This window comes from Carassius auratus, chromosome 47 (assembly GCF_003368295.1).
Source record: "Carassius auratus strain Wakin chromosome 47, ASM336829v1, whole genome shotgun sequence".
Taxonomy (NCBI): Eukaryota; Metazoa; Chordata; class Actinopteri; order Cypriniformes; family Cyprinidae; genus Carassius; species Carassius auratus.
The window spans coordinates 9,302,933-9,328,897 of NC_039289.1; the positions used below are offsets into that span (position 1 = coordinate 9,302,933).

The 25,965-nt window shown below is 36.1% G+C and overlaps 1 protein-coding gene across 1 annotated transcript; it reads left to right on the top strand.

Annotated features, from left to right (window-relative positions):
- Positions 1-495: 495 nt before the first annotated feature.
- On the top strand, positions 496-6,507 carry LOC113064560 (adhesion G-protein coupled receptor G7-like). Its single transcript, XM_026235412.1, has 9 exons — positions 496-505; positions 1,009-1,113; positions 1,240-1,391; positions 1,714-1,878; positions 2,564-2,676; positions 2,787-3,118; positions 3,272-3,353; positions 3,547-3,705; positions 6,068-6,507. Exons 1-9 carry the CDS (start codon positions 496-498, stop codon positions 6,234-6,236), a joined length of 1,287 nt encoding a protein of 428 aa, XP_026091197.1. The 3' UTR covers positions 6,237-6,507.
- The last annotated feature ends 19,458 nt before the right edge of the window (positions 6,508-25,965 follow it).

Sequence of the window (25,965 nt, forward strand, 5' to 3'; positions counted from 1 at the left end):
ACATTTTGCATCTTGAAATTTAGATATTTAGTTTAATATTTAGTTTAATCTCAGGGCACTGATTAAATACAGCTGGATAATAAATAAATAAATATATAAATAATAAATAAATAATTAAATAAATAAAACTGTCCATCTTCATTTCAGGTTTTACATCATGCCATCAAATTTGTAATCTATGAATTTTAATTCCTTGGTTTTATGCTAGCATGGTCTGAAGATGATCTTAGCCAATCTGGTGAAAATAGGACAAGAGGTGTAGGAGGAGTTTAAAAAGTAGGTTTTCAATATAAATCAAAATGGTGGACATGACGTTTGAATGATTATGACATAACTGGTATTGATGTTCTTGGCATAATCCAGGGCATCTATCATGACGAGACTCATGACAATAGCCAAAATTAATTAAAGTTTTAAGAATTTTTTGAAATTTCAATATAATTTGGAGTACCCTCAGGGCATGGTTCCAAAGACACATACCAAGTCTTTGTAACAATGTGGCAATGTATTCATATTTTTGTTTGCATGTTATTTGGAAACATCTAATAAACTTGATTTTCATGTTTTGTTTTGTTTTTGTCAACATGGCCTGAAAATTATATTTTAATTTTAGTGAAAATCAGACAAAGAGTCTAGAAGGAGTTTGAAGAGTTTTTATGATGTAAAAATAAGTGGTGGCACTAGAGTTGATGTATTTACCATATGGTTCTATGGGCTGCCATAGACTTTCAGAAAGGAAGAAGAATAATTGATACAACACATACTTTGCCTACATACTTTCAGTGCTTGGCCACTAATAATAATAGTAATGATATAATACCACTACTTTTTTAATGGTGAAGGTGTAATCAAGAATATTTAAATGGTATTTCATATTAATCATAATAATAATTATTTATATTATTATAAACATCATCATGATCATTATGCAACTATAATATTAATATTGTTTTGGACAGTTAGCTTACTTCTAACAGTCATATTTACCTTCTTTTCTCATTTCTCCAGGGCAGAGTGATATCTTTTTGCCTGACAGAATAAAACTGAATACATCACATGCTGAGATTTTCAGGGATAATGTTGACCTTCAAATAAATATCACATTAAGTGAAGGTAAAACTGGATTCAGACTCAACTCTATACTTTTCCACTATTTGTATTTTGTGATTTTTCCACATGAAATTGATTTGTTGAGAATTTTATTATGTTAATAGTCTGTTAATCTCACTCTTTTTGTAGATTCTAATAAAGTTGGGTTTGTCCTCTATGATAATGACAAGTTCTTCCAGTCAAAAAGCTTTCAACCTTCTCTGGATACCAAGAGAAAAGTGATGTCTGCTAACATTCAAAAAGACTCTAAGTTTGAGATCATGTTTGCAGTCACACCATCGGTGAGCAGCTAGTTCAACATCACAGTTCTCTCGGTATTTCATTTGAGTGAAATTCTAAAGTAATCAATACCCCCCCATTTTCAGGCCTTTGCTGTTGGTAGGAAGCCATAGAAATACAAAGTTCTGTCATGAAACTCTAGAAACTCTGGACTCTCAAATTCAAATTCAAATACTGTAGCCATTGCAGTGAGCACTCCAGAGCTTCAGAGTCCCTCCTCCTTCCCCAGCTCCACCTGTATTGATCCACTATTGGATGGTTTTACGTATATGTATATGGGGCACAGTTATGTGGTTTTGAATTAATACATTATTGTACTTTCAGGCCGATTCCACAACAACCCTCAATGACTTTGCATGTGTGTTTTGGAGTTACACTAAAAAAGACTGGAGCACAGAAGGCTGCACTAAAAAGAAGAGCCCCTCTGGACCTGCAGTTTGCATTTGTAACCCCGAAAATCATGGACAAGTAAACTTTGCCATTCTAATGGTAAGGTATATTTGTAAAAAGGATGTAAATAGCATTTATGTTAGAATTATATGGATCAGTACGGTCTTAAAAGTAAAGGTTCCACATTTTTTTTTTTAAGTGATGCTTCTGTTTTAAGTTCCCCAAATAACCTTTCATTGTAAAGTTTATTTTTTTTGTATTATAGTGTAGAAAATTTTAAAATTTTTCCTAATGTTATAGGGGAAATGAATATCATTATCATTTTTGACCACAAGGTGGTGCTGCCACAATTTTTGAGTACCTTCAGGGCATGGTGCCGAAGACACATACCAAGTTTCGGAACAATATGCCAATGCATTCGTAAAATATAGAATTTTTTTTTCTCAAAGTTCTAAATGGACGACTGCATAGATGGCCAACATGGGAAAACTGGGTACCACCTGATTCTGCATTCTTCTCCAAATGTGAAGAGAACAGTGTTGTGATTTTTGGTCAAACCGTTTATAAGTCATAAGTGAATTTAGCCATTTTTTTTTCCTATATCCTGACCCCTAGGTGGCACTCTGCTGAAACTGCGCAGGCAACCTTAGAACATGGTTGTCATAACACACCAAATTTGTTCTAAATATTCTAAAGATATAGCCTCATGTCTATGATGCAGTGAATAAAAGTCTATTGCCACTAGAATTATTATGGAGCTGCGTTTTTTTTTTTTCTTCTGCAGTCATTTGATATCAACTATGAATATTCTGAAGCCTTGCAATGGATCAGCATCACCGGCTGTGCTCTGTCTGTGGTGGGACTGTCTGTCACAGCATTGTACCAAATCATAACCAGGTAAACTTTCATAGTTAACACTGTTAAGCATACTGTAAACAGCTATTGACAGGAAGGGCTTTTTGCAGTGGTGAAGCAGTAATTTTCTCATATTCATACACATGCCACAGGAAGTCAAGAGGTAGCAGCCCTACTCTGCTGGTAGTGAATGTCTGTATAAGTATGACAGTTTTCTACCTTCTCTTCATCTTCGGCATAAACAACCCTGTCCAACATGTGAATGTGGCAAAAGTGTCTGGGGAGAATATAGTTCCCGAGTCTGATCAACACAAGTACTCAGATGAGGGACCCTGTACAGCATTTACAGCTCTGATTCAGTACTTCCTGTTGGCTACATTCACTTGGAACACTTTGTACGGCATTAATGTGTTCCTGCTCTTCAAAAACTCAGTGTCTGGAACACCTTCATGGTTTCCAAGTGTCTCCATGGCTGTAGGATGGGGTAGGAGACATTGAATGTGCACAAAACACTGATGTATTGTTTATTTTATGACCAACTTCTTTAAGTTGGGCAGCCATTGTGAAGTCATAAAACCATAAAACAATGTCACCAATTTGCAATGCTATCAGTGTGTATAAAGCTTTTCCTGTTTAGGTTTGCCTGCTGTTATTGTTGGTATATCATTGGGTTCCTCTTACCGTGTGGAGGAGCCTTTAGGTTATCGACAAGAAGAGTTGTAAGTAACATATATATATATATATATATATATATATATATATATATATATATATATATATATATATATATATATATATTTATTTACTTTTAACTTCACTTTAACATTAACTTATCTACTGTATTTGTTTTATTTTAAATTATTACATTAGTTTTGTAAATGTTGGTTCGGTTGTAATTTTTCTTTTCTGCAGTTGCTGGCTGGCTTTCTTGGACCACAAACAAACTTTCAGTATAAAGAAACCCATGGTTTGGGGATTTGTGCTCCCTTTACTGCTCATGCTGATCTCAAGCACAGCAATACTGCTGCACTTCTCAAAAAAAATCTGCAGGACCAACCCTAACTTAAACAGGTGTGTTTACTTTAGGCACAGAAAATATCAGTTCCCTTTCGATACTACACTTAATACTATGTCGTAAGTCATTTAGGCTAAGATGCTATGGGGAAAACGTATTTACTCTGACCACGCAGTGAAACTGCATGGCCATTGGTTCGTGGAGTTGAAGGTTGCAAAAGGGGGTGGGGTAACGGGCTATATAAGTTGCTGAAGTTGTGCTCACACAGACATGCTGCTTTCACGAAAGCACACTCACATTTCTCACTAACTTTTTTCCACACTGCGCTTGCGGATCCTTTTCTTCAATGAAGTTGGCCTCTCCTGCTCTAGTGTTTCTCCCCTCCCAGTTGCCTCGGAGAAGAAACTCACAGTTTTGAGCGATCAAGCTTGAGTGTATTTATGGTCGCACAGCCCCGCATTTCACTGACCATGCAGCTCTTTCACTTACCTCTCCCCTCGTCCACTACGAGCAGATCTGAGAGGATGAATACAGCACTTTTGATCTGCTGGTGTGTTTACTCTTATCTTCCCTACTAGGTGGCCTGTTGTTCAAACCAATCAAACCCCTTGCCACACAGGCAGAGGCCCAGAAGGCCAATCCTGGAGAGTCAGACTGGGTTTTGGGGATAGTAAATACACGGTTTTAAACTTCATCTAGCTTGAAGACCCCTGTGATTCAGCGGCATGTGTTCCACTTCGGTCTGAGCAAGGACACACACACCCTGCATAATGAGGTGATGAATTTGCTGGTCAAGGAGCCGTAGAAGCAGTTCCCCCAGCTCAATGCATGTCAGGCCGCTATTTCCTCATCCCCAAAAAGAAAGGCAGCCTAAGGCCCATCCTTGATCTCAGAAACCTGAGTTTCAAAATGGGTGTTGGACACAGTAAAACAAAGTTATGTACTCAACCGAGCCGCAACCCTAGTCCATTAGATGAATCCCTGCTGGTACGAACATGGTGTGACTGTGGGGACGGTAGGCAGGAGGAAAGTCATCTTCAGAGATGCCTCCGAGATGGGCTGGGGAGCCCTGTGTGACACCCATCCGGCCTTCAGCACTTGGACGAGTTCGGAAAGCAAGGTTCATATTAACTGCCTGGAAGTGTTGACAGTACATCGAGCACTCCACGCTTTCCTACGACTCCTGGCGAGACACCACGTCTTAGTCCTTCATAAAACACCATGGCGGGCTCTCCTCAAAACCACTCTTCACTCTGGTGAAAAGAATCCTAGAGTGGGCCCAACACAACATGCTTTCACTAAAAGCAGTGCGTATACAGGGCATTTTGAACAAGGGGGCACACATGTTGTCCCAGAGCAACCTCCCTTCTTCAGAGGAATAGATGCTCCATCCCCATACAGTTCAGAAATTTGGAACATCTTTGGGAGGGCAAAGGTCGACCTTTTCACCCTCGAAGATAACTATCTTTACTCAATCTATTTCTCAAAGATCAGAGATGCCCTGGTCCACGATTGACCCAGTCCTCTCCTTTATACTTTCCCCCCGAATGCTCTAATCCCTCAGATCATCAGATGAGTCAGGGAGGGTGCTCTCATGGTCCTCCTGGTAGCCCCTCTATGTAGGATTCAATCATCAGCAGAGTCATGGCCGATTCCCTTGAGAAGGGATCTCCTCTCTTAAGCGAACAGAACGATATGGCATCCCAGACCAGAGCTGCGGTCTCTACATGTATGGCCTGTCGATGGGAGTCTGCAGGCCTCCCTGAGCTAAGTCTGTTGGAACATCTCTACACCTTTAAGTGGTCGTTTTTCACTGCCTGATGCCCAGCCTGGGTTGAAGACCTATTCACTTGTAACATATCTCAGATAATGTATTTTGCTCCATGACTTAATGGATAGGAGACATACTCCCTCTACCCTTAAGGACTACTTCGCAGCTATAGCAGCCTTCCATGCTCCTATAGCCAGGCAGTCTGTGGTTAAGAACAATCTTTTGTTCATTTTCTCAAGGGGTCCAGGAGGCTGAACCCTCCTCAACCCTTCATGGTCTCTACCTGGGACCTATCCATGGTCCTTTGAGGCCTCAAATCCCCCCTATAGCCCATTACCCCACCCCCTTTGGTGGGCTTGGGCAAGCTTGATAACCATAGGCTCACTTGGCTTGGCAGTGCCATCATTTTTTGCTTTCATTCAACTCCACAAACCAATGGCCATGCAGTTTCACTGCATGATTGAAAAAAGCTTCAGAAATCACAGAAAAGGAGTTTTTTTCCCATAGCGTCTTTGCCTAAACGGCTTGCAACGAAGTGCTCATTCCGTATCTAAAGGAACTGAGATTATGTTTGTAACCGAGTACGTTATCCACCAGTTTTATTTGAATATACAGTATTTCACCAATAACACACTGTTGCTGTTTAGATCAGGTAAAACTTCTCTGAAGAAGAAGATGTTGAGTAGTTGTTCTCTGGCAGTGATGCTTGGCTTGTCTTGGGTCACAGGCTACATTTTGCTGATCACCCAAGAAAAAAATCTAAAATTTATTCTCAGTGTGGTTTTTTGTCTCTTAAACACAACACAGGTGGGTTAATGCTCATTGCACAAACATAAAAAAAAACTTATAATGGATTGTCAGTGCTTCTGTACTCACTGTAAGTTTTCTGTTTCCAAAGGGTGTTCAGATATTCATTTTATTTGCTTTAAGGCCTTTTCTAAACTCAAATCCAGCTATTCTTAACTCTCTGCACGCACCAGAAATTGGCTTTCACAAGAAATCATTTTTTTTATGGAAGAATAAGACACCAGAAAGCAACGAAAGCTACAGATCCACAGATGGTGACTCACCCTGACAGGCCATCAAAGGGAATAATACATATATCATAATATCTAAACCAATACAATATACAAACCACCTTTTCCTTGTCAAAACTCTTCTTTATATCTGGCATAGATCACTGGTGAGACGGCGGTCTTCACCTCAGGAGTGATATACATCATGCAGTGAAGGCTCTTTAAATGAATGAAGACAAGGATAAATAACAAATTTGGTTTTGGGGCTTGTAAATGGGCCTTAATGTGTGCATATTTCTCAACTAATTCAGACAAGATTACTTTTAATAATAGAAGATTTGTATTTTAAATGGAAACAGTGGTTTGAAGTTAAAACATCATAATGATTGATTAGTTGTTGTTTCTTTTACAAACACAAAGCTCTTCACTCCAAAAGACGTTATTGATGGACTGGGAATTACTTGTGGATTACTGTACTGTACTGTGCATGGTATCATTGAAACTATCACTATTGTTATTGTTATTATTATTACTTTAGTATTTTTGTTTGTGGATTACTTATTGTCACTGGTATTTGATCTGATTTATTTGATTGTTATTTTATAATTGTATTTTGTTTATCTTTTGATTATTTTTTTATATTGGTGGGGTTATATATTTTTTTTTTTTATTGCTTTGTAGCATGTGTGTTTGTTGTTTGTAATGTTAATTGTAATTGTGGCGAGTGGGGCGGGGCCGAGAGGCATGGGAACGAGGAGTGAGGCCCCGCCCCACTCGCCACAGTAATTTTGTTATGTTTTGTATGATCCTAAGATGTATAATTGCTTAACTTTGTATGCTAGGACCCCCTCGAAAACGAGATGTTACATCTCAAAGGGTTTATCCTATTAATAAAATTTACATTCAAGTTGCTGTCATGTTTCTCTCAGCATTTTGGACTCTTATTCTGACGGCACCCATTCACTGCCGAGGATCCATTATCGTGAGCGAGTGATGGAATGCCAAATTTATTCAAATCAGTTCTGATGAACTGTTGAAAATCTTAGATGGACTAAGTGCATTTTGTCAACAAATTTTCATTTTTTGGGTTTTTGAGGATATTCAAAAATGGGCAGCATACCAAATAATGATAAAAACTGCTTGAAATCTGATCTGAGGGTGACACACATTCCAATAAACAACAACAATACAATAGATACTGTATAGCTTTGTTAACATCTTATTTTATATAGTTTTATTTGCTGATCATAATAAAGAAACAAAGTATTTGAGGTGGATAATGCCAGACAGATTTTTACTGCCCGTTTAAACAAAACATGACACCTAAAATTTGGCACAGTGAGCACATTGTCAGCTGCCAGTTTATGCCAGGTCTGATTGATGTGCTCTGTTGTAAAATGACATAAATCTACTGTAAACACACCAATCTTAAGAGTTTAGCTTATTGCTTACTAACTGACTGTTGACATATATTAAACATTGATGAAAGACGTGAACTGTTGGGTCTGATATATGTGTTTATACATTTCTTTACCAAATTAAAATTGCTTAATTGAAATGAATGACTCAGAAATCCAGATTCCTGTGTTACCTGTTAAGTAACCATGGTGATTTTAAATATTAAATTTAAATGAGTTTTTGCATAATACGGCCCAGAGCTCTAAGGCCAAGTCAGGAGAGCTTCTCCACCAGAGGGAACTATTTACAAAAAAATAAAATTGTGATACCTATAATATACATAAACTGCAATTCATTGTAGTTTGCATTGCATACGTATCAACATTGGATATTTATTTCCTCTTTTTGTTCTGCTTTGATTCAAATCACGGTCTGACACTATTCAGTTTTGCATTGAGGCAAGACAAGGTAAAACCGACAAACAAAGGTAGGTCCAGAGAAATCCAGAATCTTTTAAACATTTTAATATTAATCATTTAGCTATGCAACATGTTTTTATTTACCCAAGTATCGCTGTCAAACCAGTTAGACTAGCTCGAAGGCATGAAACTAGAACAGAGGTTATATCTGACCACAGAATATGACCACAGGTTATTATTTTCTGTCCTCACAGAGACACAAGTCCGAATATTATTCGGTCCTACAGTTTAGCATTCAAATAAAACTGTTCTGTATAACTCATAATTCACTATTCATAGTTGGTAGTCCTAACACAATGGCGTTTTCTCTTCCTTTTTAGACAATGACCTCATGGCCATTGTAATAGCAGTTCTGGCCTGTTCAGTCATGTGCATTTGAATGCAAAAAATTAAAATGGTTAACTGATCCTTGTCACAAGGTCCCTCTATATCACTCGTAATCCTCTCATGCACCACAAGAGAGCAACCACATTCTGTTTGAGTCAACATCTGAGGAGGAAATATTAATCTCAATTGACTTCTTAAACACATTCATTAAAAATGTGATGCTGAACAAACAGGTAAACACAACTGTATGATATTAAATTGCATATACAAATAACAGACGTTTTCCCTTTTCTGCCACACAAGATTTGTGCCCTGTAGCTTTCAGGGTTGTTTTCTGAAGAGCCAACTGGCTAAGAACAGCAATTACTGTATGTGAAGTAGTTGTTTAACATTAAATCCTGCTCAGGATGTCTGGAATTGAGTACAGAGCACTGGGTTCTCCTTTCTGGTCTGCTGTTTTTTACCACTTTTGGGGTACATATAGCCAAACGGTTTCCAAAAGCAACTGACAACACACTTGCGGCCTGTTTTGTTAACACTTCATGATTTATTGCAAAGGTGATTAGGCTTCCGTGGCCTACGTCATTCCTGAACTGACGTGTCTTTCAGAAAGAGAGCAGCGTGTTCTGGGAATTCCTGGCTATCGTGTGTCTCTGTGATCTCAATTGATGTCGGTAAGTGACCTGTTAGCGTCACGCTCAACAGTCAAATGTGCGGCTCGTACAAAAAAATACTGGCCTCAGTGTGAGGGATTTGTGTTGGCACACATTTTGATGGCTTATTAGAGGGCAGAGGATTTCCTGTCAGTATGGTGGTTCTTTTGGCAGTCTTTTTAATGATTCTGACTTGGATCAGTGTCACAAGACTACTATTTTGACTGGTCATATGATTGTATTTATGAGATATTAGTAACATCTGAGCAGATATTTACAACTAATTGTGGTTTTATCATTATAACCCTGCTGGAAATACAGCATAAGCTGGATAGGTATGTTTTGACGCTGGGATGCTGGTTTATGCTGGTCCTTTGATGGTTTATGCTGTTCATGTGCTAGTCTATACTGGTTTATGCTGGTCCTTTGACAGCACATGACTAACATGAACCAACACATAAACCAACACATTACCAGCATAAACCAGCAAAGGTCCAGCATAAACCAGCATCCCAGTGTCAAAACATAGCTAACCAGTATATGGTGATTTTTTTTTTTTTTTTCAACAGAGAAAACTTTTTAGAAAGTTGATTTGAAACATTTGAAAGGTCAGTGTGTAATTTGTACATTAGAGCCCATTGTAATTTTAAAGACAAGGACTGTTTTCAAACAGGTTTCCCTCTCATCTGCCATTGGTCAGTGAAACAGCCTCAAACGCACACCATTGGCTGAGCCAGTGTTGCTATGCTAGGCTGGTTGGATCAAACAAAAATGCACTTTTGGAGGGGAGATCAGCTTACAAATGGTTTGCATGTAATTGTCTTTGCATATTAAACTGAGAAAATACTAAGAAAGCATTCTAACATTAAAACCAAATGAACCACAGTACTAAAAATGAGCTTCACACTAAAAATCGCTTCATTCAGAGTTTTCCTGTATGTATTAAATTTTTTAAAAAAAACAGATGGTCTTAAGTTGAAGATGATTTTAATTTGACACTTCCAGTGCTGTTACTTAATGACTTGCATGTTCCTTATTAAAGCCCTGATGTCCTCTGTATCATCATGCAAACTCAATTATAATTGCATAATTGCTGGAGATGCCTGTTTTAGGTCTGTTTTTTCCAAAGATGCTTCAAAAGTTTTTAAATCTTTAATCTTTCTGTCAATCCTTCTGAGCAATGCCTTCACCATCTCTCAACTGGACAAAATACTACAGTTTGTTTCAAACCATCAATGGCAATGGTGAAATAACGGTTGCACTTTATTTTACAGTATGTGTACTTACATGTACTTATAGTGTACTTACAGTGTATTTATCTAAGAAAGTTCTGGTAATACAAGGTAACTACATGGGGTAGGGTTAGGTTTAGGGGTAGGTTCAGGGTTAGTACCCAGTTATTACATAGTTACTGTAATTACTATAAGAAGTACATGGTATGTACATGGGGAAGAGGACTGAAAAAAGTTCTACCGAAATAACACCAGAGGGAAAAAGAAGTGAGTGAGGCTTGGTTTATTCTATGGCTGTCGCTGTAAGTCATTATTCACTTTCAAATAAGCACATTATTAGATTCTGGTTTTGGTACTTGTCTGTTGTTTTGGCCACCTTATGTAAAGTGTATGAGCTACATTTAGCTAGGTAGATAATGTCAAGTTTCAATTGTGTCCAGTAGTTCACTTGTCAAGAATAAGCAAGTTTTGATAACACAAGACCTCTTCATAACTGAGTCATTCAGTCATTTTGGCCAAATATCACTGTGTTTGTTTTGGTTGCTCAGCAGGGGGCCCAACTCTGGGCTCAAAACCAGATCATAAGATTTAGTGTTCACAGGAATGTCTGGAAATATATGTTTCTGTGCATACATGCGTTTGTGGATTTGGCTGTAGTTCAGCATGTTGTTGTTGAGATTTGTGGCCCACCGAGCTTGTGATTCAGTGGGAAGGTATGGGAAGACACTCTCCTGCTGCGTTCCATGCTGGCATTTATTCAGGCTTTCCACCTTTGTTGTCTTTCTCTTTCAAGCTGTTCTTCTCCTTTCCCATCTGATAAATTATCCAATAAGCAATGTATGTTAACCGCAAGTTTGACAATCCTTGATTCAATGCACTTTTTCCCATGCCATAATTCATGACAGGCCAGGAACGGCCAAATATTGTTTGACATCAGCCTGCATATAGTTAGATGAAGCAAACCATATTTCCTCAGTAATCCTCATTGTTTTAGAGACTATTGAAACATTCCCAACTACTCAACTGTAGTATCAGGACAAAATAAGAGTATCCAAGATAAATAATTTAACAATAAACAATTTTATGTTGTTTTTTTAATAATTTCCATACAATTTTCAACAATACTTTACATAAGATGTCAATCTAACATGTCTAATGTCATATGGCATAACTAGCAGTAATGTAAAACTCTAGATGAAAAACGAGTGGCCTCTTTGGTTCTTACCTCAAAGTTATGGACCTAGATTTTAGTGTACCAGTGAAATCTAAGCAAAGGTCAGAGCTGTGGCTAACAGTTGATTTTAGGGTTATTTATGCAGGCAAAGTGTATTTACCCCACTGTAAAAGTGGCCTACCTCAGGTGTCAGCCCAAATGCTTTCCACTTCCTGATCAGTCAGTACTTTTCTCTACTTTCAACCAACATCTAATATCTTGATAAAATAAGAATAAGAATAAGAGTGGTGAAATTGTAAAGGGAGGAAAAAGAAAACATTTACCAAGGAATTTGGTTTGACCCAGACATTTAGCGCTCTGTAGCACACAGCTTCGTTAAAGTTTGACGGCACGTGGAGGGAGGATGACCTCACATGTGCTCACGGAGACAAAACGTGTGTGCCTAAGAGAGACCACTACACTTCCGTCAGGACACTGGGAGAGGGAGAGATCTGAACTGGTAACATATTCATGAAAGTTTGATTAGGACTGCGTTGTCTGCCTGGAGCGAAACTTCAGGTTCCATTGAGTTGTATATACGGATCCCCGCACATGACATGCAGGAAAAAAATTGTAGGGTAAATTGTGTGCACGATTTACTAATTCGTTCCCTCAATGTACTTAAACTTGCACACGATTACTATTGATTTACTATTTCGTTAACTCAATTTATAGATTGTGCGCACGATTTACTAATTATTTCCCCAAATCGAGGGAACGCAATAGTAATTGTGTGCATGTTTTAGTGCATTGATGGAAACAAATTAGTAAATTGTGCGCACAATTCATTTATTTTTTCTTGCATGTCATGTGCGGGGCTCCGTAGATGTATGGCAATGCTAATGCTAATGTTTTATCCAATGCACTCTTTTCTTAGAAAATTATGCATTTTCAGACTTGTCTGTAATAGATAGTGCTGGTTTGGTAAGGCTGGTTGATTGCGGTAGGACTTGCTAGTTAAGCTAGACTTGGTGGAGATAGCCCTGGACCACAAGTCGCTGGGGTATATTTGTAGCAATAGCCAAAAATACATTGAATGGATCAGAATTTATTGTTGTTGGTTTTTTGTTTCTTTATGCAAAAAATCATTAGTGTATTAAGTAAAGATCATGTTCCATGAATATATTTTGTACATTTCCTACTGTAATATGCATTGCTAAGAATTCATTTGGACAACTTCAAAGGCGATTTTCTCAATATTTAGATTTTTTTGCACCCTCAGATTCCAGATTTTCAAATAGTTGTATCTCAGCCAAATATTGTCACATTTAAAGGGTCACATTTGCATCTTGTACACAAAAACACTTACTCTTCGTTTTCTGCTCTCTTTTTTGACCATGTTGAAATTGGACCTCCCGGGCTTACTCCAGTTTACACACTGTTCTGCACATAAACATAAAATGTTAAAAATAATAGCGATGATGAAGTGTTGGATTTGTTATTATTGGATGTTGTTGCCAAGCACATGCTAATTCCCAATTGGTCATTGGTCTGATTGACATGTCCTCCTGCTTCGCCCCAGATAGTGATACGTTTGGTCTGTTTGGAGCTTCCGTCCCAATGGACCTCCACTCTGAGCACGGGCTGATGAATGGTATGTCACGGATAGATGCTGGGGAATGGAGAAAGTGAAAGACAGAAACTGCTCGAATCTCTCAGAGTATTCTTAGCCTAGTGAGGAGTGAAATAAACCATATGACTCTGGAGACTCTGAGTCTGAATATTGATAATAATTCCCCGAAAGCACAGAAATGATAATTGGGTCTTCTAAGCTGTTGAGTTCCACGAAACATGACAGTGTGAGCTTACTCTGAAAGCTGGAGCGGAAAATTCACTGACCTCCCAAGAGCGTTCTGGTTTTGTTGAATGAAGGCCATTTCACCGACAAACACCGGTTTTCAGTGATTGAACATGTTGAATGGGCATCTGTCGGGTCTTTAAAGGTCTGAAAAGTTACACACTGTATTTGGTTGGCTGTCAGCATTGGTCTGCATCTGTCATTGCGGTGTGAATTGGCGTTTAGCTGTACGAGATTCTTTCTTCTGTTTAACACAAAAGAAGATATTTTGAAGAAAGTTGGTAACCGAATAGTTGACCGTATTGACTTCCAGAGTATGGGAAACAAATACTATGGAAGTAAATTGCTACCGTCAACTGTTGTGTTACCAACATTCATCAAAATACCTTCTTTTGTTCTTGAGGGTGGGTAAATTATTCAAAGTTTATTTTTTGTGTGAACTGTCCCTTTAACAACTAACTCAAATCTAACTTAAAATATATCTTGATATTTTAAATCCAGATTTAAATTAAGGCACTCAATACGACGATGGTACTGGGAATGAAAACCATGTATTTGTGGCTGACATTAAATGTTTTGTATGTTTTTTATATGGGACCAGTTAGTTAATATTACAAAAAAAAATAAAAAAAAATAGCAATGATAATGACTCACAATAATGAGTCATCTTTATTTTTGAGCTACACAGGATGTAATAATGGAAATCGGAATGCATTGAAAGATGATGGATATCCCAAGATCTGCAAACGTCAATAAGAAGAACACTACTCTACTGGGTTTTTTGTCACCATCTCATCGGTTGGGTTCTTCTCATTGCAAGATGGATGACTGCTCAACTGATTTGCGCTAGCAAGATAATTAACCAAAGATGTTCATTCGCAGGATCTGCTAATTCTCCACCTTTGACGTTTGATTCAAACTGCGCACAGAGAAATATCCTTCTCTGGCTATAGAAGGAGCGACTCCCCTCCAATCCTGCTTTGAGGGTCAGTGAGCTTCAACAAGGTCTGTTTAAGAAAACCATAATCTCATGGTTTAATGTACCTTATAAGGCCAAAGAAGTGGAAATGTGTGACAGTTGTATTTCGGATAAGAACTGCTGCCCATTTTCATATATTAGCTTTCTCTAAGCCCTTTGGTGCGCTTTCATTGTATCCTGTTGAGATGATAGATCATCCCTTGCTTTATTTTCATCCCTTGATTTGACTTTAAAGCCTTTGGGACACAGTATGCCATGTGCAGCCCAGTGAAAGACAAGCTCTGGCTCACTAAAAATGCTGAGTCTCTTAAAATATATTCCATTATCCAATGCCTCGTAGACATTCGAGAAGCTAGTTTATGCAAAGAGATATATGTGTTGCCACAGATACTCTGTTGCACCTGCTTGAGCTCATCTTTTGTGGTTAAAGCTTAAGTTTATTTTTATGTGCTGGGTCGTTGACAAAGGAAGGCCTAGATGGCAGGAGCTTTATCACTGTGATGTGGATTAATGGCCTCATCTCTTTCATGTTGTGTTGGATCTTAGAGCCTTGATAAAATGTGATCGATAGTTAGAGTGTGTATTTGTGGTTGCTGGTGAATTATAAAGTGTGTTTAATGTAGAGTAGGATGGAGTTGCAACAAGAGTTGCCAAGAGGGACATTTTACCGCTCAGAGGTGACTTAATTTTAGATGTTTATCCTTACATTATATAGGATATACAAAAATAGACACAAATGGTGACTTCCAGTACAGTAAAAGTATGTAGATACCAGCTCAGACCTTCTGGTCTTGGAAGAGTTTGATGGGAAATGCTTGATTTCATTTTGAGATTTCTGAATTGTTGCAATATTGAGATCATCCATTAAACGGTTGAAGATTTTCTTTTTTATTTTAATTAAGTGTGTGTGTGTGTGTGTGTGTGTGTGTGTGTGTGTGTGTGTGTGTGTGTGTGTGTGTGTGACTGTAGCATAGTTTTTCAGATAAACATATGTTAACTTAGAATGTTTTTTTTTTTTTATCTGCAAACATATTATTGTATTTTTTATGGTTTTGTAGAATCAAAAACTTACATACAGCACCTTTAAAGGAAAAATGAGGTTTAGTGAGACATTTTCAGTGGAGGTGAATGGGGCCAGTTGTTTGGTGATTTAAAAATTTAAATGTAATGAATATAATTTTATAAATTTATAAAATAGCCTTTACCAAGACCTAAGATGATGCCAACCCTCAGACAACATAAAAAACTCAAATTTTGCTATAAGTTTCATTGCAACAGATAATCATTGCTGTTAATAGTTTTCACTGTCTGTTTGATTGCATGATATTAACTAACTTCTTGATTTTTAGCATACATTCCTGCATTTAAATTTTCTGTAAAGCTCCTCTGCAACAATTTGCATCGTGAAAAGTGGTATGAAATTTTTTTCATTAAAAACAATACAATAAAATAATAATTATTTGTTGTTTTATGGTGTTGACAAAGATTAATCGTGAGTCATCGCATTCAAAATATATATATTTAAAATATCTAAGTTAAAAATAAATGGATATATAACATATTAATAAACACGGCAATAGTATTTCAGTGGTAATAAAATAACACTACCCAGAATATTCCTTCAAGAGATCCTGTCTCGAAAGCAAACCTTTGTGCTTACACCCAGCTTGGCCTTTGCAAGCCTAAATCTTGATGCATCATGTGAGATTTCCAGCAGAAATAGGTCAACATTCACAGATAATCCAGGTCTGTAGTTGAGGAAAATATATTCAGGTTCTGTATGACATCTACAGAGCAACAAGAGAGATGGGAGGGATAAATAATGATGTACTGTGCTTTTGGAAATGAGAAGAAAAAGCATGCTTGTTAATTTTAGGTCATAAATAAAGCTCATTAATCTGTCCTCTTCGCCCTCTGTGGTTAAAGGAAAAGATTCCTAAGTGTTAAAATATACTTGGCAGGAATTGTTTATCTATCCTCTTGTTTTCTCATACACATGACTTCTAGTCTCTTCCTCTCATTCTCATTTTCTGTATGATTCTGCTGAAAGCTTCAATGAATTGGCACAGTCTTATTGTATTTACTAAAATAGATGAGGTATCCAGAAACCTCATTTCACTCTGTGAAGATCCGAGGAGAACAGTCTTACAGATGATGGATGATCAAAAATGTAGCAAATAAGCTTTAGCTTGTTTGATTGATTTGATAATGAAATCAATGGGGAAAAAAATCTTAAAATCTCAGTTTTGCAGAATGTAATTGCCTTTTTATACCACAACTCAGACTTTGTCCACACAACTGAATTTATTTATCTCAGTTAGTCCCAAAATCACAAGATATATGATACTTTCTTTTTAATAAACAATTTTTTTGTGTGTGTGAAATTAACTCAGAGTTGTGAGAAAAAAATAATTGCAATACTAAGAGAAAAAAGTAGAATTGTGAAATAAGTTGATTACCCTTTTTTATTTTGTGGTATAAAAAAAAAATAGACTCAAATTTAACAATTTTGAAAAATAAGTCAGAACTCTTAGTTTATATCTCGCAATTCCAAATGTTTCCTCAGAATTTAGAGAAGATAAAAAGTCACAATTATCTTTTATTTATTTATTTACAAACCCGATTCCAAAAAAGTTGGGACTGTGAGTAACAAAGGAATCGAATAATTTACAAATCTCATAAACTTATATTTTATTCACAATAGAATATAGATAACATATCAAATGTTGAAAGTGAGACATTTTCAAATGTCATGCCAAATATTGGCTCATTTTGGATTTCATGAGAGCTACACATTCCAAAAAGGTTGGGACAGGTAGCAATAAGAGGCTGGAAAACTTAAATGTACATATAAGAAACTACTGGAGGACTGATTTGCAACTTATTAGGTCAATTGGCAACATGATTGGGTATAAAAAGAGGCTCTCAGAGTCGCAGCATCTCTCAGAAGTCAAGATGAGCAGAGGATCACCAATTCCCCCAATGCTGCACCAAAAAAAAAATTGTGGAGCAATATCAGAAAGGAGTTTCTCAGAGAAAAATTGCAAAGAGTTTGAAGTTACCATCATCTACAGTGCATAATATTTTCCAAAGATTTAGAGAATCTGGAACAATCTCTGTGTGTAAGGGTCAAGTCCAGAAAACCATACTGGTTGCCCGTGATCTTCAGGCCCTTAGACAGCACTGCATCACATACAGGAATGATACTGTAATGGAAATCACAACATGGGCTCAGGAATACTTCCAGAAAACATTGTCGGTGAACACAATCCACCGTGCCATTCGCTGTTATCAGCTAAAGCTCTATAGGTCAAAAAAGAAGCCATATCTAAACATGATCCAGAAGCGCAGGCGTTTTCTCTGGGCCAAGGCTCATTTAAAATGGACTGTGGCAAAATGGAAAACTGTTCTGTGGTCAGACGAATCAAAATTTGATGTTCTTTTTGAAAAACTGGGACGCCATGTCATCCGGAATAAAGAGGACAAGGACATCCCAAATTGTCATCAGCGCTCTGTTCAGAAGCCTGAATCTCTGATGGTATGAGGGTTGCATGAGTGTGTGTGTCATGGGCAGCTTACACTGGAAAGGCACCATCAATACTGAAAGGTATATCCAAGTTCTAGAACAACATATTCTCCCATCCAGATGTCGTCTCTTTCAGGGAAGACCTTGCATTTTCCAACATGACAATGCCAGACCACATACTGCATCAATTACAACATCATGTCTGTGTAGAAGAAGGATCCGGGGACTGAAATGGCCAGCCTGCAGTACAGAACTTTCAGCCATAGAAAACATTTGGTGCATCATAAAGAGGAAATTGCAACAAAGAAGACCTAAGACAGTTTAGCAACTAGAAGCCTGTATTAGACAAGAATGGGACAACATTCCTGTTCCTTAACTTGAGCAACTTGTCTCCAACAAGTCCCCAGACATTTGCAGACTCTTATAAAAAGAAGAGGGGGTAAACAGTGGTAAACATGGCCTTGTCTCAACTTTTTTGAGATGTGTTGATGCCATGAAATTAAAAGTCAACTTATTTTTCCAAAAAATTATGCATTTTCTCATTTTAAACATTCGATATGTCATTTACGTTATATTTTGAATAAAATATTGAATTTTGGAATCAGGAATCAGGTTTGTATTTGTGAAAGTGAAAGTCCATTTGCCAAGTATGATAACCCATATTCGGAATTAGTGCTCTGCATTTAACCCATCCAAGTGCACACACACAGCAGTGAGTAGTGAACACACTGTAAATACTGTGATTTATTTATTTAAATTATGTGCCAGAAATAGCTTTTGCTAGGTAGTAACTGATTACATGTATTACATTATGGATTAATTATTATTATTATTTTATATTTTTTTACGAGTTAAGTCAAATGTACTGGAAAAGCAGTCGTGTAGATTGCATCACTTTCTAACAATTTTTTTGCCATAAAAATCTGTTACCAGTAATGGACTACAATTCATAAACTAATCAGCACTCTGCAACAGCATTCTGCAGAAAAGCCTGGGAAAAGCGATGCGTCTTCAAAAAAATCTTAAATGACATCTGAAGTTCTTATCTGCAAAGGCAAAAGCACAGTGCTCCCACAGTTTACATCTCAACCTAGGAACAATCACGAATTTCTGGTCAAAAGACCTGAGTGATCTTGATGGAGAGTAAGGCTGTAACAAATAAGAAAGATTAGATGGGCCACTTAAAGTCACAAATAGCAAAAAAAAAAATAAAATAAAATAAATAAATAAAAATAAAATAGCAACATTTTAAAATATGTTCTAGAACGGACCATTAATCAGGGTAAAGATGACAAAATGGGAGTATTATTGTCCCATTTCGGAGAACCTGTCATCAGTCTAGCAGTGGCATTCTGGAAAATCTGTAATCATGACAGTGTGGACAAGCTAATCCCTACAGTAGTCCAGGTGAGAAGACAGAAAAGCATGCATCACCCTTTCAAAATCACAAAAGGATAAAAACATCTTGACATTTGTCAATGTTCTTAATTGAAAATAAATAAATAAATAAAATAATAATAATAATAACAATTATCTGACAGCACCATTCATATTTTTGACAAATTTCAAGGCGTCATCAAAAATGACACCTTTTTTTTAACTAATATTGATATAAGTGGACTCAGATGCATTGGAGGGTACAAAGACAATAGTCTCAGTTTTACATTCATAAATTTCACAGCCAACTATGTTTTCAAGTCCTTTGAGCATGCCCTTGGAAGCTGCCTTCCATCTTTACTGGTACATTCATTTGTTTATCATCAGCATAACAATGAAACGATATTCTGTGTTTACTAAAAATAGACCCAATTGGAAGCATGTACAATGAAATCAAAACAGGTCCCAAAATGGATCCTTGAGGGATCCCACATGTAAGAGAGGCATACAATTATCTAAATTCAATCAGGGTAATTGTAAAATTCCTATTGGTTCGATAGGACTTAAACCAACATGGACACATTTAGGCCATAATATTTCGATATGACTTATGGAATTCAAAAAAAAAATTTTTCCATCAGTTTAACAGAAATAGGTTTTCCATTCAATCCAGCCCTATATTTAAATGATGTAGGGAAGGATTAAACTTACCTTGAAATGATACAGATATCTTTCCCTGTCAACCTAAAGACTTCACAGATTTTCAAAGCTTAAGCTGGTTATATCTAAGTCAGACACAGAAAAGCAGATGTTTGTGTGTTCAAATTTATGTGTTCAAATCATTCATCAGGGGAGAGCCAGAGATCACACTGGAAATATAGATGGATGAACAAGTAATAAAAGACACAGGGGACCGTCAGCATGTGCGTTGTATAGCTGCTTCCATCTGGATTTTGTCCTGGTCGCTCGCCAGTATTTTTGAGGTGAGCAGAAGTATCTCAGAGGTTTGTTTAATGTTGAGCATCCCTTAAAGCAAAAGTATTCCATTTGAACTCCAAAACTTCAGTTTCTACATTTACTTTCCAGATTATGGATTATATATATATATATATATATATATATATATATATATATATATATATATATATATATATATATATAATATAATATATTTCAATTGGACAGGGAAAAAAAGTGAAACTGAAAAGCTGTGTGTCAGAAAGTGTGTCAGAAAGAAAAAGAAAAAAGAGGTCATTTATTATCTAGTACTCATCAGCAAATCAATGTCATGAGGTCATTTTTCTTCGGTTTCAGAATGATCACATGGGAGTCACGGCTCAGGTGATTGGCCCAAAGTTTTGTTGTCCTACAAGCAGAAATGGCTGATTAATAACCATGCAGCTGCTATAGAGATGAATGGGAATGTTAACGGATTGCTATCTCCATGTTTTATAGACTTTTTTTGGTAGAACAAATGCTCTTTTATTCTTCTGAATTTCCTCAGTCACTGTTTTGACAGCTAATACTGTGGTTTTCATCTCCGTGTTCTGTATCTTAATCCAGATATACTGTATATCAATTAACTTTAAAATAAACACCAGCATCAAGTTTCCTGATTTCTCTTTCATATTTCTTTTTTCTTTTTTTTCTTTTTTTTTTTTTTTTTTTTTTGTTGTGTGTAAACTAATGGCAATGCGAGAGGAAAAGCAAAAAAATAAAAAGCTCACGTTGTCGCTGCATGTGAGAGTGCACTTGATAAGACCTCTGGTTGTGTTTTCTGCTCTTTAGCTCAGAAAGCCTCTAAAGACTATTTTGGCGGGCAGTAAGGATGAGTTAGATGAGTTTCGAGGTGAAATTTGTGTGACACTTTAGCAGAGACACTGTGCAACCTGTATAGTATTTGAAATCACCATGGAAACGTTAGCATAGCATGCTAGCATATGTTGTTGTTGGTTGTTTTTGTGTCTCTCTTGGAGGTTCTCTGAGCAAAGACCCAACAGCAGATTACAAACGTCTATCCAAAATATTTTCAGCGCTACGCAAACCGATCGCAATCTGACTTGAAGTAGTGCATGGTGGTTAGAAGGCTGACTCAGCCGCCGCAGTTTCTCCAGAGCGACTTCAGGAGCGCTGATGACAACATTGGCCGATTTCATGATTGGCCAGATTCACCACATGACAACAATCACGTATGTTTCGGGTTAGTCGAACCTTTTCAGTTCCAATAATGGCAACAAATCTGTGTTTTTAGAGCAGTAAAAGCATTTTTGAATTGTAGTCGCAATGTTGTATTGACTTACGTTTATCATACAACACTGATAAAAGCATATATGCCCCCACTTTATTAGAATTTAAATAGTATATATGATTATGTTGAACTTTATTCTTGAAAAGATGGCATTATATTGAGCAGTATATAAAACGTGTTTATGTTTCGCATGGAAATGTTTCTGAAATGTCTGTGTGTATGACAAATATTGCATTTAATTCACTTTATCTGTGATAAAGTATGCAAACACCGCGTGAGTGTCACTAACGGGAGCAGAGAGCGAGAAAGAGCTTGACGGCTCCGTTTTCAAGTCCACCCCCGCCTGCAAGCGGCTACTCTCGTTGATTGACATCTGTAGCCGTGCACAAGTCGAACACACCCATTGGTTGCAGGTTATCGTGTTTATATACAGGCAGGGCTATGTTTCGTCCACTTTCTCATCTGGTTTCTCCTGAAAGGAACAGAGGAGGTACCCTAAGCTAAATGTTATGTTATACTTCGTCACGGGAAGAAGTACAATTTATTTGGATTTAATTATTTCTTTGTCTATATTCCACATGATGAAATGTGATTTCAAAACCTGGGTTTGCAAAACACATGTTCTCTCAAAGCACATTTCTTTTAAATTAGGTTATGTTAAAAACGTTTTTTCTTTTCATTGGTGTTTTTATTATTATTATTTTTTTTTTTTTTTTTTTTTTTTTTTTTTTTTTTAAATGCCATGTATCTATGTAAATATCCTTAAAGGGTTAGTGCACCCAAAAAAATTCAAATTAGGCCATAAATTACTCACCCTCAAGGCATCCTAAGCGTATATGACTTTCTTCTTTCAGATGAATCCAGTCTGAGTTATATAAAAAAGTGTGTTTGATCTTTCAAGCTATTTCATGACATTAAGTGGGTTTTGCAGTGCTTCACTCTTCAAAAACCATCGATTCACTACAGGAGGCCTTTGTTCACCCCCCGGAGCCGTCAGACTCTTATTAATGATGGGCACTTTTTATTTCACTTCTTTTGGACTGGCGTTTAAGACAACACACCCATTGTGAATAAGTTAACATTCATCTTTGAAATAAATAAATAAATATAAACTAACTATTAAAATAACTTTTAAATGGCTTAAAAATAGATCAACTAATAGATATCTCTTAACTTACCCAGATGTTTGATTATATTAGGATTTGCAATTGTATTACAGGTTTTTGAAATGTTAAGTTTTAATTAGCAAGTGAAGGACTATCCAATTAAATATGCACTCTTTGCATAAATTTGCATCAATATGCAAAAATTTTTTTTTTTACATTTTCAGAATGAAAATCTGAAGATTGGATAAAATCTGGTTCAAAATTCTTGTTTCATTGTGTTACCATATAAAAACAACAACAACAAAAACATTTTACCATGTTTTAGGAATAAAATATATAGAATAAGCAAAATTTTATATGAACAAACCTCTCAGTAAAAACCTCCGGAATATAGACAGGAAAATAATTAACCGTCTTTAGACCCAAGAATAAAGTTTTAGCGAAAAGTTATTATTTTTTTTATTTATTTTTTCGTGTATTTAAATTGTTTAAAACATTAAACATATATATATATATATATATATATATATATATATATATATATATATATATATATATATATATATATATATATATATTTCATTCATGAGTTATGCTATGTCCTCAATTTCTTAAAAAAATAAAAAAAAAGACGTGAATAAACATGCATAGGCAAAAACAATTATTTAAATCACCAATACATTTTTTATTTTTATTTTTTACCAAACATTGTATAAACATTTTTTTTTTTTTTTTAAATCAAGGAGAGGGAGTGGTCATGGTGAAACATCCCATCATTTAGTATCTCTGAAAAGCCCTGAATGTGTCCTGTACAGGACATCCAGACTGTGGCATGTACAGTCTCAGAGAAATTAACTAAAATATAATGTCCTCATATGAGGCCGCAGGGTCTTAAGAAGGTAACAAATAATTTATATTCATATTAAAAAAAGATGTGCTAATAAACTAAAAAAAAATAAATAAATTAAAACATATTTGTTAAAATTTCCTAAAATAAAATACATGGCATAATGGCATGATTTTATTTATTTATTTATTTGTTTATTTGTTATTAAAAGCCAAATAACCAATAATCTCAGAATTGATGAGTGCATGAAAAAGTTTTTGCATGTAATCTCTCACCTTAAGCTATATATATTACCAGTCCTTTAAAAAATTATTGTGAACGGTACTTTACTCACTTAAGTCATTCCAAAGCTGACTTACTTTCTTCTGTTGAGGTTAAAAATAATACATTTTTTAGGTCGGTAGGGTTCAGTGTTTTGGACTCCATGGACAAAAACAGGCATCTATGATGTCATGCAGCTCATCTTCCTAATTTCAAAAGGTACTGTAGTCAGCACTTCTGTTTATGATGTCATGCGAATGAAGTCCCTGTGGATGTGATGTAATGCTACGCCACCCTTTGCTCCAAAGCCCTTCTCCGCAGTTGAGACCACACAACACTGTCCCACCGCCAGCTTTTCTGCTTCCTCCATCAACCGAGTGCAGCAATACTTTTTTCTCTCTGAAGGTTTCCTTAGCTCAGCTTAATGATAAACCACTCTCTCAGTTTTTCCCTTTTGGAAACCAACACAATCTTTCTGTGTTTTCTTCGACTGGACACAAGATTTCGCTTTGATTTGTATGTAAAGTAATGGGATGGGAAAATCAGAGATTAATCAACCAGGTAGCCAAGATTGTCCGCACAAAAACGAAAACCTGTCAGAGATTAAAATGTAATACATATTGTTTGCTTGTTTTCTTTTTAGTGCCTGCGAGCCTGGAGGACATTTGAGGTGATTCTAGGAATAAGTCTGTAGATGCAGTGCAATTTGCTGTAATTGTGCACAGCTGTTCTGCAGGACTTTTGCTGCTAAATGCAGAGAAAAGCCATCAATCATCACTGATCAGGGGTTCTTCTGGGTGGCAGTGAAAATTTGGCTATAACATCAAGTACTGGTTAGTGTTTGTCATCAAAATCTCCAGAAATGTTTTTCTTTAGGCTGTTAATTAAATCTTTCCTATTGCAAATTTCTGGCCTTTAGCATTTGCTTAGATTTACTGTACATACAGAGTTGCTCATATTTCACAATGGCTGTTTTCATGCACATATCTGAGCAAATGTTGTTATGAAACTAAATGTAGTTATGATTTTATTTTATTTTTTTTACATTTTAAATGTAAGATTTCAAATATTTGTATTAAAACATTTACATTTTAAGTATTATTTTAATAAATGATATAATAATATATAACGATATAAAACGCACACACAACCATCCAAAAGAAAATCATTTTATTTAAAAGGATGCGTAAAATGTATATATTATTTCCCCAAGGCAAGTCAAGGCAAGTTTATTTATATAGCACATTTCATACACAATGGTAATTCAAAATGCTTTACATCAAAGAAAGTAAAATAATCATGAAAAAAAGAAAAAAAAAATAGAACAAGCAATTTTAAAACTTTTAAAATGATTAAAACGTTTACTTAAAATCAATTTAAAAACAGTTAGAAAATGATTTTATATAAAATAAAACAGTGAAAATAATCCCCAATCATTACTGAAGGGGCTGTGAGGTCCATAAGTAAAGGAAAGTTTGGAAACACTTAATTATATCACATACAGTGACATTTCCTGTCTGTAACAGCTGGTGCAGGGTTTAGCATGCCTTGGAAATTAATTTAATTTCCTGCTCCTGAAAAGTAATTGATCACAGTGCTCTAACTTAATTTGATATGTCTCCTTTTGGTTCTCACTGATATTTACAGGCGGAGCTGCTGAATTAGGGCTTTGTTTGTGTTCTGGTTTGGGTAAGCATATTGTGGGGTTTAATTTCCTGGTCCCTATTCTTGTATATTTTGTAAATGTGTTTGTAATATATATATATATATATATATATATATATATATATATATATATATATATATATATATATATATATATATATATATATATATATATATATGTGTGTGTGTGTGTGTGTGTGTGTGTGTGTGTGTGTGTGTGTGTGTGTGTGTGTGCGTGTGTGTGTGTGTGTATACATATATACATATTACAAAACAATTTACAAAATATACAAGAATAGGGACCAGGAAATTAAACCCCATCACTTGTCAGGTGCTTTTAGCCAAGGGAATCTCTCCACTTCTCATCTTGCTCTGTTGATTAATACTCACTGAAACTCTGGCTGACAATATGCTTACCCA

Coding starts and splice junctions, on each gene's coding strand:
- LOC113064560 (XM_026235412.1), top strand. Junction 3,354..3,546: donor GGTTATCGACAAGAAGAGTT/GTAAGTAACATA, acceptor TCTTTTCTGCAG/TTGCTGGCTGGCTTTCTTGG. Junction 3,706..6,067: donor ACCAACCCTAACTTAAACAG/GTGTGTTTACTT, acceptor GTTGCTGTTTAG/ATCAGGTAAAACTTCTCTGA.